At 45.7% G+C, this 14,013-nt stretch overlaps 2 protein-coding genes and 1 long non-coding RNA gene across 3 annotated transcripts in view; all 3 read left to right on the top strand.

Annotated features, from left to right (window-relative positions):
• Positions 1-232: 232 nt before the first annotated feature.
• LOC105010120 lies at positions 233-2,073 on the top strand. The gene is made up of 3 exons (XR_004575387.1): positions 233-275; positions 374-409; positions 1,995-2,073. It is a non-coding gene; the product is annotated as an uncharacterized LOC105010120 (long non-coding RNA).
• A 448-nt stretch (positions 2,074-2,521) lies between these two features.
• The window catches only part of LOC114830270 (basement membrane-specific heparan sulfate proteoglycan core protein-like), a 68,169-nt gene continuing 56,677 nt past the window's right edge, over positions 2,522-14,013 (top strand). The window contains exons 1-2 of the mRNA XM_034290830.1: positions 2,522-2,705; positions 2,799-3,071. Of these exons, the coding sequence (XP_034146721.1) occupies positions 2,522-2,705; positions 2,799-3,071 (457 nt within the window). The remainder of the gene's footprint in view (positions 2,706-2,798; positions 3,072-14,013) is intronic.
• Positions 6,865-13,469, top strand: LOC117593920 (neogenin-like). Its single transcript, XM_034290650.1, has 7 exons — positions 6,865-6,990; positions 7,083-7,403; positions 7,487-7,765; positions 7,906-8,151; positions 13,144-13,257; positions 13,341-13,365; positions 13,457-13,469. Coding segments are annotated over exons 1-7 (1,047 nt in total). The 5' UTR covers positions 6,865-6,929; the 3' UTR covers positions 13,458-13,469.

The raw sequence follows: 14,013 nt of genomic DNA, 5'->3' as shown, positions 1-14,013 counted from the left end.
CAACTAGCTAGTCTCACCACCAACAGCCGACCATTTAGCCAAACACAAGATGTTAGTCTGAAAATAAATATTGGATCAACTGCAACAAAATGGTTTCTCACTGTCTTTTACATGTCTTGATTTCATGTCAGTTTTGTCTGTGTGATGGTGAAGAAGCGTGATGAACACTCATCAGATTCTCATCATATAGAAAGTTAGTAGGTAAAACTTTTGTTCAGAGAGAGTTACTCATCACCAAGACAGAATGGTTCATTCCTGGTTCTGTGTTCTACTCTGTGAGTACTGACTTAAAATAACTACTCTATCACTACAATACAGTTTACATTACTGTGTTACTACTGTATTATAATGACTTTCTATGTCTTTGTCATAGTACTGAATACCCTCATCTACTGTGGTCACTCTCAAGGTAATAGAAGATATTCATGCACTTGATCAATTTCACTGTGCTTCATCCTTTTAGTCTCTGCCACTACCTTTCCTTTTTCAAGTACATTTTTACTAAATAGGTGTTTTAGTTGTGTATGTGATTAAGAGAAGTCAGTAACACTATTTTGTGAGTCCCAAAAGAGTGCCTGTAGATGCTCTACAGATTATCTACTGACTATCTGTAACATTTTAACTATCTACTTACCATAACCCTTACCTATATTCTAACCCTAAACCTTATTCTAAACCTAACCTTAGCAAAGAGTTGTTCATCAACTGATGATGTTTTTTTAAGTGGGTAGTATTACATGATAGTATTACTGTGACGCCCTCCTCCGACGTGGACCCACAACCACGCTCCACTGCTCCTGAACGCACCCCTGATTTACTGCCACACTGGCCCCGCCCGGCGACCCTGCTCCTGATCCTCCGCCGGTTCTGGGTCGGTGCTCCTGTCCCCGTCCCATGGAAGAGCCTCCACCTTGTTGCCCTGCCCGCCCTCCCCTTTGTTTGGTTGGCGTCCGTGTGTCTGAGCCTAGAGGGGGGGGGGGGCTGTGATGCTCTGTTCTGGTTTGGCTTTGGTTTTGAATGTAGCCCTGTAATGTTTTGTTTTTGTTTGTGTCCTTACTTGTGTGTCCTTACTTGTTTGTTTGTGTCCTTGTTGTTTGAACCTGTGTCTTGTTGGTCCTCATTAGCTCCCTATTTAATTTGCCCTCTTCTGTTAGTCCTTTGTCTGTCATTGTGTTTTTGTGCTTGGTTTATGTCCGTCCCTGCTACAAGTCTGTGGTTTTCCTGCCTGCCTCTGTTTCTTCTGTTTCCTTGTTTTGATTTTCCCGTCTCTGTTCCACCAAATAAATCCTTTATTTGTCCTTCAAGTCTGTGCTTGGATCCTGCTACTCTGAAATCGTTACAATTACTATCTTTAGAACATCTACAGATGGAAATAGGCACTCTCTAAATAATGTGTCACAGAGAAGTCTATATAATTAGTGTTTTATTGTATGTCTGATACTGAAGGTAATTGTGTTATGATGGTTTTGTTTGTGTAGGTAAACTAAAGCATGTAGTGACACTGAAGCCCAACAGTCCAATATTCACTGGAGAGACTGTCACTATCAGATGTGTGGTAAAAGGATGAGATACTGACTGGGAGTATGACTTTTATAAGAATGGTCAGTCAGTTTACTCTGACACAAAGCCTGAGTACAAAATCAGTCCTGTCTACACATCTGACAGTGGTGAATACAGTTGTATCAGAAAACACAGAAGAGTCCAAAATGATTCTGAGTGGAGTGATGCAGTCAAACTGAAAGTGTTTGGTAAGATCATGTCTATTTTTAATCTCAGTTCCTCCATAATGACTTTTATTTGGACGTGTCTTTAAGGAAGCTGTTCAGCCATTTCTACTGAAACATTTGTTGTAACATTGTCATTGTTATTATTAATGTGGAGCCCCATTGATAACAGAATTATGTCTATTATCACTGGATGTTTGTGTCTGAAGGGTTGAGAAAGAAATATACAGGACCTGATGTAGTTACATTCATGAATTATTGTTTCCACAGATCTGCCCAGGGCCTCAGTGAAGATAGTCTCTCCTCAGGAGCCACTGTACACAGGAGACAGAATCACTCTACAGTGTTACATATCAGAATACACAGACTGGACTTATGTCTGGTACAAAGATAAAGGGCTCCTTCCAAGTGAGACCAGTAAAACCGCCACCATCATTCTCCCAGACCAGGCTGGTCAGTACCAGTGTCAGGGGAAGAGGACAGATCAGCCCCAGTCATCATATATTAGTCCTAATCACCCCATCAGTGTTACTGGTAAGATTCCTTAGAAACCAACTTATATTCAATATCCACATAATCCTATGACTCTCAATGTGTCTATTTATTCTGTCAGTATTTTTGTTTTGCATCAGTTATATTATTATATAAAAGTAAGATCATACTGAGGAAAGATTGTTGATGTGACTGTATTTCCTTTCATTTATGTCAATGATGCTACAGCTCTACCAACTGCCTCAGTGAGTGTCTCTCCTCATGGTCTCCTCTACTCTGGAGAGACTGTTACTCTGAAGTGTGACATGTCAAACTACACAGACTGGACATACAGGTGGTACAGAGAGGATCAACTACAGAGTCCTGGTTCACCTTCTAAAACCATCACTACTCTGTCTGACCAGGTGAGTCAGTACCAGTGTCAGGGGAGAAGAACAGATCGTCCCCAGTCGTCACAACGCAGTGATTACCTCCACATCAGTGTCACTGGTGAGTTCACTATTAATATTACAAGGTTTTTCAATTTGTTGTTGTTGTAATCATGGTGGCGATTGTGTTACCCACTCAAACCTATTTAAACAGCTAATCAAACAAAGGCCACACTGAGTTCAGACCAACAGGACATATTGACAGGAGACAGTGTGACACTGACCTGCACTGTAGAATCTTCTGGATGGAGGTTTTACTGGTACAAACACAAACAAGACTCTGAACCTGTAAAAACAACCTCTGGATCCTCCTACACACTCAGCCAGGTCAGTGTCTCTGATGGAGGACAGTACAGGTGTAGAGCTGGGAGAGGAGACCCTGTCTACTACACCCAGTACAGTGAACCAGTCCACATACAGGTTACTGGTGAGTCCAAGCATGTTATATTGTTATTGGTTGCGGTGTCATATGGACAAAAAAGTTATATGTATTAATATTTAGTCAGCTTACTCTATCTCCATAATTGTAGCTCACGTAAAGCTTTAGTAATGTGTAGACAGATTTCTACATTATTATATTCAATATAATGCATCTGTATATTCTACTGAGTTTGTTGTCTGTGTTGTTTCTGTCCAGAGAGACCTGTTGCTGTTCTGACCCTCCAACCCAACTGGACCCAGATATTCACAGGAGAGTCCATCACTCTCAGATGTGACATACAGGGGGGAGGAGATACTGACTGGGAGTATGACTTTTATAATAAAGGTCAGTCAGTTTACTGTGACACAAAGTCTGAGTACACAATTAGTCCTGCCTACACATCTCACAGCGGTGAATATCGTTGTATCAAAAAACACAGAAGTGTCCGAAATGATTCTGAGTGGAGTGATGCAGTCAAACTGACAGTGTTTGGTAAGATCCTCTCAGTTCCTCAATAATAGCTTCAAATTGGACGTGTCTTTCAGGAGTCTGTTCAGCTGATTCAAACATTATTAATATCTGGAGCCCCACTGAAAGCAGTATGATGTTTATTATCATTGGAGGCTATTATCATTCTGAAGGCTTGAGAAAGAAAGACAGGAACTAATGTAGGTATATTCATTGTTGGTGTTTCCACAGATCTGCCCAGGGCCTCAGTGAAGATAGTCTCTCCCCAGGAGCCACTGTACACAGGAGACAGTGTCACTCTACAGTGTAACATACCAGAATACACAGACTGGACTTATGTCTGGTACAGAGACAACCAACACCTTCCCAGTCAGACCAGTAAAACCTTCACCATCTCTGTCCCAGACCAGACTGGTCAGTACCAGTGTCAGGGGAAGAGGACAGGCCGGCCCAAATCATCATATATTAGTCTTCATCACCCCATCAATGCTACTGGTACTCCCCTTGCCCCGCCTCAGTCTCAGTTCCTTGTTCTCTGCATTCCGCCTGAGCTTCCCCTGGCCTGCAGCCCATCTCCTCCCCTAGCCTGCACCCCATCTCCTCCCCTGGCCTGCACCCCATCTCCTCCCCTAGCCTGCACCCCAGTCTGACCAGGTGAGTCAGTACCAGTGTCAGGGGAGAAGAACAGATCGTCCCCAGTCGTCACAACGCAGTGTTTTCCTCAACATCAGTGTCACTGGTGAGTTCACTATTAATATTTTAAGGTTGTTTTTCATTTTGTTGTTGTTGTAATCATGGTGGCGATTGTGTTACCCACTCAAACCTATTTAAACAGCTAATCAAACAAAGGCCACACTGAGTTCAGACCAACAGGACGTATTGACAGGAGGCAATGTGACACTGACCTGTACTGTAGAGTCTTCTGGATGGAGGTTTAAGTGGTACAGACAAGACACTCCAACCCAACTGGACCCAGATATTCAGAGGAGAGACTGTCACTCTCAGATGTGACATACAGGGGGGAGGAGACACTGACTGGGTGTATAACTTCTATAAGCAGGGGTGCACATAAAAGGTACGCAGGTACGAATGCGCGACAAAAATCAGGAATGCATAATGCCACTTGTGTTACTACGCGCCTTCGCCATCTTGACCAATCTTCTCATCTAACCTTACACATGACATGATGTTGCTTGTCAACTACTGTCAGAGATCTCCAAAAAGCAACAGACATTAAGCAGCTTCTTTGGCGTTTCGCCACCTTCAAAGAAACCCCAACTGGAGCCAGAGCCGAAGAAAATACCTTTTTCGGAAAAGTGGCTCCAAAATGTACAGTGGCTTGAAGCTAACGATGAGCGCGCTGAAATGTGGTGCAAGATTTGCCGCTCAAATCCACATCTAGCAGACAAAACAGGTGCCTTTTATAAAGGCTCAAAGAATTTCAACCATCCTTTATTTGACAAACATGAAAAGAGCAAGGAGCAGCCATTGCTAATAAACAAGCTAGCCGAGAAGAAATGTCCTGTCGCCCACTTGCCAGATGGCGAGACAACTGAATGAAGAGCAAGCTCTGTTTAATATTTTTCTCCTCGCCTTCCATAAAGCTAAACACGCACGTCCCACGTCTTCCTATTCTGAGGATTTTCCTTTACTGAAGCAGCTTGGAGTAAATGTCGGTGGTGCATCTCCTTCTCGTGAAGGGGGCACACGGATCATGCAGAGCATCGCTCACACCATCAGCGGGGAGTTACGAGCCAATTTGCAGACTGCTGAATTTTGGGGGCTGCTTTTTGATGGATCTGAGGACATCACAAAAACTGAGCAGGAAATCGTTTACATTTTGTCTGTGTCCAGCAACGGAGAGTTTACTTCGGACTTTATTGGACTGATTGAATTCGGTGCTGACCGCGCAGGCCATAACAGACGGACTTGTGAGACCTTTCCAGGAGACAAGCTTGGATGACTGGACAACAAAGTTGGTCGCTGTGTGCACAGATGGGGCTGCTGTCAATGTCGGCAACTTGCTGCGGTTGGAGACTCCCTTGTGCACATTCTGTGCACCGCACACACACTGGAGAATTACGCAAAATCAGCTGATCGCAACGTTCCTTACTGTGAGACATTTAATCGCTCTGTGGTCAAGCTGCTGCAGTTTTATTTACAAAAAGGTGGAGCAAAAAAAAAACTACTGCACTAAAGAAGTTGTGTGAAGAAAATGGGATCTCTTTTGTGAAACTGGGTAAGTTTCATAATATCAGATGGTCTGCATGGAGGCATGAAACACTGTTAAAAATATCAAGACTATTGCCAGCCATTAAAATGCAACTGGCTACGAGTGATAACAGTGACTTGCAGCATATCTGCACAGGGAGTTTTCAGTGCTTTCTGTCAGACATGCTTGACATTGGTAACATTTTGAAGACCACATCTATTAGGTTTCAGAAGGAAAAGCTGACCCTTTGGAGATTGTAAGGATGAACTCATGGTGGCCATTGGACAGTTCACATGTCTGCTTGATGGTGAAAGCCACAGGGCACACACTGTTTCTAATGCTGATGCTGACAGAGACAAGACACATTTACTCAGGGGTTCATTGAAGGGTTTGAAATCAGATATGACTCCCTAAAGTCATGTGATCATTTCTTAGTATTTGATCCTTCAACATGGCCTCAGGAAATGCAAGACCTCCACAGTTTTGGAATCACAACAGTTTGCAGCATTCTCAAGAAATATGAGGCCACCTTGAAACTTGACATAGATACCACTGTGACGGAATGGATGCGCTTAAAGCAGGCAGGAAAATGCCTGGGAGCCTCTTCTGTGTATGACTTGGTCCAAATAGTAAATACAAGTAACCCAGATACTTACTCCAACATCAACACCGTGGTTAAGCGGTCTCTTACACTGCCTTTAAGCAGTGCAGCTTGTGAGAGGGGATTCTCACATCTCAACATAATAAAAACCAAGTATAGATCTCGTCTGTCACATGCTCGTCTCTCAGCCCTGATGCACATTCACCTGTCAAAGCAGACCACAGAGACATTTGACCCAAAGCCTGCTGTTGACCTGTGGATGGAGACAGCTAATCGGAGGCTGCATCTGCAGCATCTTCATCATCTACCATGCAGGAAGCTGAATCAGATGACAGTGGGGGCGACACTGAAGAGGACAGTAGTGTCGGCACTGAGGAGGACAGTGAGGAAGACTGCACTTATTAAGACCACGCTACATATGGGGTGAGTTCCAGACACCATCTGCTGGTACTCACCTGAGTAACTCACTGGAAAAGTTATATGCACCCCTATTTATAAGAATGGTCAGTCAGTTTACTCTGACACAAATCCTGAGTACAGAATCTGTCCTGTCTATACATCTCATACTGGGTCATATACCTGTATGGGTGTAAAGGGAAACAAGGAATCCATAACCAGTGATGCTGTACAACTGACCGTGTCATGTAAGGATATCTAATAATGTTAACATCTGAATAGCAAACTAAAATACTTTGTAAGATTGACTGTTTGAATCTTGTTCCCTGTCTCATCACAGATCAATCCAAGGCTGTCCTGAGTATCTCTCCTCAGTGGATGAACCCTGGAGACTCAGTGACTCTGAACTGTGAAGTTAAAGAGTCGTCTACAGGCTGGAGGTTCTCCTGGTATAAGACTGTTCCCTACAGAGCTGGGTTACCCTCTCTATTGGACAAGTCCTACTCTGTAGAGCCCCTATCTGGATATGGGACTACTGAAGAGTCTTACACTCTGAGTCCTGCTGGTCCTACTGACACAGGAGGATATGTGTGTAGAGCTGTGAGAGGAGACCCAGTCTATTACACAGACTACAGTGAACCTCAGTTTCTCTGGTCAGGAGGTAAGTACATTGAATTATATTTAGGTTACCCTTATGTGTACAAAATGAGCGATGAAAGTTTGACTCTGTCTGTCTTTGTTCAGATCTGCAGTCTTCAGTGTCTCTCAGAATAAGTCCCAACAGAACTCAGCACTTTACATCAAAGTCTCTCTCACTGACCTGTGATCTGAAGGGGAACTCTACTGGATGGAGACTGATGAGATACACAGAGACAGGAGTGAAGTCAGGGTGTTCCCCTAACTGGGGATCAATAACAGGGTCCACATGTACCATCACCTCCACAGACACATGGGACAGTGGAGTGTACTGGTGTGAGTCTGGATCAGGACAGTACAGTAATGCTGTCAACATCACAGTGTCTGGTAGGTCCATGAGGCAGTCATTTTAGTATTATAATATTAGATATTATGTATTATTCTGGAACTGAATGATGGAAGCTCTTATGCCAGTGAATAAGTGTTGATTCCAGATTGACTGTATTATTTTATATTATGTTACACAGGTGGTGATGTGATCCTGGAGAGCCCTGTCCATCCTGTGACTGAAGGAGACTCTGTGACTCTTCTCTGTACACATAGAAATCAACCACACACTAACCCCAAGGCTGATTTCTACAAAGATGGAGTACTCATCAGTAATGAGAACACAGGAGAGATGACCATCCCTACAGTATCAAAGTCAGATGAAGGTTTCTATAAATGTAAATCAGATCAAATAGAATCTCCTGAAAGCTGGGTGACAGTGAGAGGTGAAACATTTATTATCACATTACCTTTATATCAGTGGTAGTCAGTATTTTTTTATGTAGTTTTAGAATTGTATTATGATTACATTGTCTTTAAAACAGTGGTAGTCAGTAATTTGTCATGTAGTGATAACATTATATTGTGATTGCAGTGTGTCATGGTGCGGTGAGCAGCAGCGCCACCGTGCCATGTTTTCACAAGTTCACATATCTCACGAACACATCCCGGACTGTCACATGTTTCCAATCTTCCACACCAGGTCCCAATCTAGCTCGTTTGTATGTGTATATATGTTTCCCCTCTGCTCCCCACATTGTGGCTCATTGTTCTTGTCGTGTTTGGATGTCGTGTGTGTTGCCGGTATTTGTAAGTACTTGTGTCATTTCTTATTGTGGTTTTTGCTGCTTTAGTCAGCCCTTTGCTTTGTGTGTTTTGTGCTCGGTGTTTTGTTTATTTCTTATAAATTAAGGTATCAACACCGACTACCCCTGCCTGCACCTGGTTCCTTGTCCATGCAACACTGCACTACACCACCCTGTTTGTGACAGAATGAGCCACCTAATCTGGAACCCGCAGGCTATGACGGAGGAGGACCACCTGTGGAATCGCCGCCTCCTCTCATGCATGCTCGGCACGTTCCTCTACCGAGACATGGAGCGGGACGCTCCCTTTACGGTGGAGCGTGTACTCGTGGAGGCGTGCAGACAACGGGCCATCACCAGCACGAAGGAGCTGCTGGCCCGGTACCCATTCCATCTGCGGAGGGACATCTTCCCTTCGTCTGGGAAAGCACAGAAGAGGGCAAGGTGCCCAACGCTCAGCCCGAGGTCCCCCCAGGAAAATTTTAGGGGGGGGCTGAGCGGGTGCCCGAGGGAAGCCCCGACGGCGCCCCCTCTATGTCCGGGGCCTCCTCGACCCCGTGCAGGCTGGCCAGGCTGTAGGCTGGCAATTAGGCGCACACCGCTTCCTGCTCTGCGGCCTTCCGCCGCCCCTGTCCCTGCGCCACGGCGCCGATTGCCCCCTGCTGCATTGGAGCAGCAGCCAGCGCCTCCTACCTGCCAGCAGCGGCAGGAAGCGCCCCCTGCTGCATTGGAGCAGCAGCCAGCGCCTCCTACCTGCCAGCAGCGGCAGGAAGCGCCCCCTGCTGCATTGGAGCAGCAGCCGAGGAGGAGTGGCCTGCACCGCCTGAGGCCGAGGAGGAGTGGCCTGCACCGCCTGAGGCCGAGGAGGAGTGGCCTGCACCGCCTGAGGCCGAGGAGGAGTGGCCTGCACCGCCTGAGGCCGAGGAGGAGTGGCCTGCACCGCCTGAGGCCGAGGAGGAGTGGCCTGCACCGCCTGAGGCCGAGGAGGAGTGGCCTGCACCGCCTGAGGCCGAGGAGGAGTGGCCTGCACCGCCTGAGGCCGAGGAGGAGTGGCCTGCACCGCCTGAGGCCGAGGAGGAGTGGCCTGCACCGCCTGAGGCCGAGGAGGAGTGGCCTGCACCGCCTGAGGCCGAGGAGGAGTGGCCTGCACCGCCTGAGCTTGCCGGGGTTTGGCTGCCACCGCCCCTTCCTGTCCCGGCCGCCCCGGCGGCCGACCCACCGTCGGCTCTTCCGGCTACCGACCCACCGTCGGCTCTTCCGGCTACCGACCCACCGTCGGCTCTTCCGGCTACCGACCCACCGTCGGCTCTTCCGGCTACCGACCCACCGTCGGCTCTTCCGGCTACCGACCCACCGTCGGCTCTTCCGGCTACCGACCCACCGTCGGCTCTTCCGGCTACCGACCCACCGTCGGCTCTTCCGGCTACCGACCCTCCTTCGGCTCTCCCGGCCTCTGACCCTCCGCCGGCTACCGACCCTCCGTCGGCTCTCCCGGCCTCTGACCCTCCGCCGGCTACCGACCCTCCGTCGGCTCTCCCGGCTACCGACCCACCGTCGGCTCTCCCGGCTACCCACCCACCGTCGGCTCTCCCGGCTACCCACCCACCGTCGGCTCTCCCGGCTACCCACCCACCGTCGGCTCTCCCGGCTACCCACCCACCGTCGGCTCTCCCGGCTACCCACCCACCGTCGGCTCTCCCGGCTACCCACCCACCGTCGGCTCTCCCGGCTACCGACCCACCGTCGGCTCTCCCGGCTACCGACCCACCGTCGGCTCTCCCGGCTACCGACCCACCGTCGGCTCTCCCGGCTACCGACCCTCCGTCGGCTCTCCCGGCCTCTGACCCTCCGCCGGCTACCGACCCTCCGTCGGCTCTCCCGGCCTCTGACCCTCCGCCGGCTACCGACCCTCCGTCGGCGCTCCCGGCCCCTGACCCTCTGCCGGCTCCTGATCTTCAGCCGGTTCTGCCTCCCCGGCCTGTCCCGACGGCTCCGCCACCCTGGTTAGTCGCGGCTGTACCGCCCCCTCGGCGGGTTTGTGCCGATGGGGGTACTGCGCTGCCCCGCCCCCCCCTCCCTTGGGCTGGGGTTTGTCTTGGGGGGGGGGGTACTGTCATGGTGCGGTGAGCAGCAGCGCCACCGTGCCATGTTTTCACAAGTTCCCATATCTCACGAACACATCCCGGACTGTCACATGTTTCCAATCTTCCACACCAGGTCCCAATCTAGCTTGTTTGTATGTGTATATGTTTCCCCTCTGCTCCCCACATTGTGGCTCATTGTTCTTGTCGTGTTTGGATGTTGTGTGTGTTGCCGGTATTTGTAAGTACTTGTGTCATTTCTTATTGTCGTTTTTGCTGCTTTAGTCAGCCCTTTGCTTTGTGTTTTGTGCTCGGTGTTTTGTTTATTTCTTATAAATTAAAGTATCAACACCGACTACCCCTGCCTGCACCTGGTTCCTTGTCCATGCAACACTGCACTACACCACCCTGTTTGTGACAGTGTTTTTAAATCAGTGTTAATTGTTAACACTTTCCGATAAGGGTACATGTACTACCATTAACGAATATCATGAACGAATTATTAACAATGACATGAACAAACAGTTAATAATGATAACCCTTAATTTGTAAATAATTTACCAATGTGTTGACACAGGACATAAACTCATTTTGTTTTTTGAGTGAACACACAATATGTACTGTAATTGTTTAATGTTGATGCAGAACATGCATTCATGTAGCTAGTTGTTTGCATAAATATGTTAAGTACTATACATTAGTAATAAGATATTTAAATTTGTGAATTTGATTACAGTGCGTCAACCATTATTACTAAGGTAGGCTGGCTACTTGCGTCTTCAAATAGGTGTGACGTGCACAAAATGTATGGTCACATTTAGGGTTATGTATTGTCTGAAATGGGGATACATTACTTATATTAATGGACACTTACTATGGTTGGCCAGTAGGGGGCAGAAAGACGTGGGCGCTTTTCGTTGGGACTGAATTCGATCCAAACAAACACCTGTGCGTTCTGGTAACTCTTGAAGGCAAAGCAATGTTTTATTTCAAATTATTTATCCTGTTTTCCAGGTCGGTAATAGAGTACAATAGTACACTGGACATTTTGATACTTGCCTGTTAAAATGTATGTAGAGAGTTGGAAAAGCAGAGTAATTTTATAACTATGAGCTAGACAGGAAACCCATGTTGAATGTAAAATGCCATGATTTGGAAAAAAAACTGAATTTGTTACATACTGAATGAAAATTTTATTTTCTAAAACAACACTCCTGACAATATCCCTAGGATTAATATCATTTAATTTTGTAATTGTATTGATTATACATTTTGCAGTTGTTGCACTGTAAGGGGTTAGCGATTAGCTTGTTCCTGTTAGCTGGCTCCAGTTAGCTGTATTCTAACTCCAGTAAATTGTTTGTTAGTTTCGGTTAGCACTTTGGTAGCTTGCTCAGCCATATATTATATTTGTGTTAACATTAAGGTAAATTGCAACTGTCTAATCCTTTTACCAGATTTTACTACACTAGATGAACATGGAGGTGTTATAAACACAAGTACAACATTACTGCTGTATAGAACTTTGTGAAATGCCTGATGTAAAAAGGGCTTGACAATTACATTTGATTGACTGATTAATGTGACTGTTTTGGCATAAGCCTTGCCTGATTACACTTCTACAAAAATACATTACTCATCTCTTCCTTCATGATGTCCATGTTCCCAGAGTGGTTGTTTTGCAAAGTGTCTTTATAGCCTACACCTAATCCTGTGATTCTTTAAGGGAGGACTATGTGCTGTCACTAGTATTCTAACACCAAATCATTAGTTCATACTCTTTTGGCCCACTGAGTAACCATTGAGCTGGAGTGAAGCACTAATAAAGGATACCTCACTATTAGGTAATTATTTTGTGTCCCTTTAATTAAAGTGATTAATTATCATACATTTATAATCTCTAATGACCTGAGTTCATGTTCTGACAAATTACACTACACACTGTTAGTTAATGCTTTGGTAAATAATAAAGTAGGGGTTATCATTATTAACAGATTGTTTATGTCTCTGTTCATAATGTGTTCATGTTAAATACTGTATTCATTAATGGTAGTTCATGTATCCTTATTGGAAAGTGTTACCGTGGTAGTCATTGATTTGTAATGCAGTGATAACATTATATTGTGATTGCAGTGTCTTTACATCAGTGGTAGTCGGTGATTTGTAATGCAGTGATAACATTATATTGTGATTGCAGTGTATTTACATCAGTGGTAGTCAGTGATTTGTTAATAAAGATAAATTATGCAGTCCTGCAAAAAATTAAGAAACGACTGCACCTTTTTCTTTCCTTTCCTAAAAGGTTTAAAAGGAAAGTTTTAAGTGAGGAAAAGAAGCGTTCAATTTGCAGTGGTCTCATTATTTTAACCCTTCTGTTCCTCACTCAAAACCTTCCATTTCCCCAAAAAAATATGCAGTAATGTTTTCCAGAGCTGTATATTCAGTATCTAAAAAATAATGGATGTCCCCTACTTTAAATATAAATATATATTTTATTAACAGTGACTTTATTCTGCATCTCATGGTGTTGTGCTTTTCTCCCCTGTCATAGTTCCTGTATCCTCTACATCAGTCCTAGTAGGAGTGGTTGTGGGTCTGGTTGTTGTTGCTGTTGTTCTACTGACCATCTTCTTGATCCTACTTTGTCAATACAAACAAAACAAAGGTTTTACTATGTCTTAACGTTTTAGAGAACATTAGTTCAATACATAAATGACCTGATATCATTTTGTGTGTTTCTCTTTACAGGTTTTTGTTCTAACAGAATATTCTGGTGAGTACATGTGCCTCTAAATAATGTTGATTCATACAGTAACACATTGTCTATATTCTTTATTAGTATTTCTCTCCCTATTCATCCCCAGAGCACCAACCAGGACCCTCAACAGGACCACGGATCTACCCAGGTTCAGTCTCCTGATGCTGGGTATACAGGTCAGTAGTATGGTCAGTCTCCTGATGCTGGGTATACAGGTCAGTAGTATGGCCAGTCTCCTCATGCTGGGTATACAGGTCAGTAGTATGGCCAGTCTCCTGATGCTGGGTATACAGGTCAGTAGTATGGTCAGTCTCCTGATGCTGGGTATACAGGTCAGTAATATGGTCAGTCTCCTGATGCTGGGTATACAGGTCAGTAGTATGGTCAGTCTCCTGATGCTGGGTATACTGGTCAGTATGGTCAGTAGTAGTTAGTGTAAGGTATATTGTGTCAGAATGGTGATTTATGGCCCTGGGGGGCGGGACTTCCATATTGATGTGACAGGTGGGCAGGACATCCGGTTTGTAGGGTGGGACTTCCGTTATGACGTATGTTAGGGTGGGACTTCCGGTATGACGTATGTTAGGGTGGGACTTCCTGTATGACGTATGTTAGGGTGGGACTTCCGGTATGACGTATGCATGTCCGGTGACTTTGTGATTT

This window comes from Esox lucius, chromosome 24 (genome assembly GCF_011004845.1).
Source record: "Esox lucius isolate fEsoLuc1 chromosome 24, fEsoLuc1.pri, whole genome shotgun sequence".
In the NCBI taxonomy this organism is placed as follows: domain Eukaryota; kingdom Metazoa; phylum Chordata; class Actinopteri; order Esociformes; family Esocidae; genus Esox; species Esox lucius.
The sequence above is the reverse complement of the archived record's forward strand: the minus strand, read 5'-3'. Positions and strand labels throughout refer to the sequence as shown.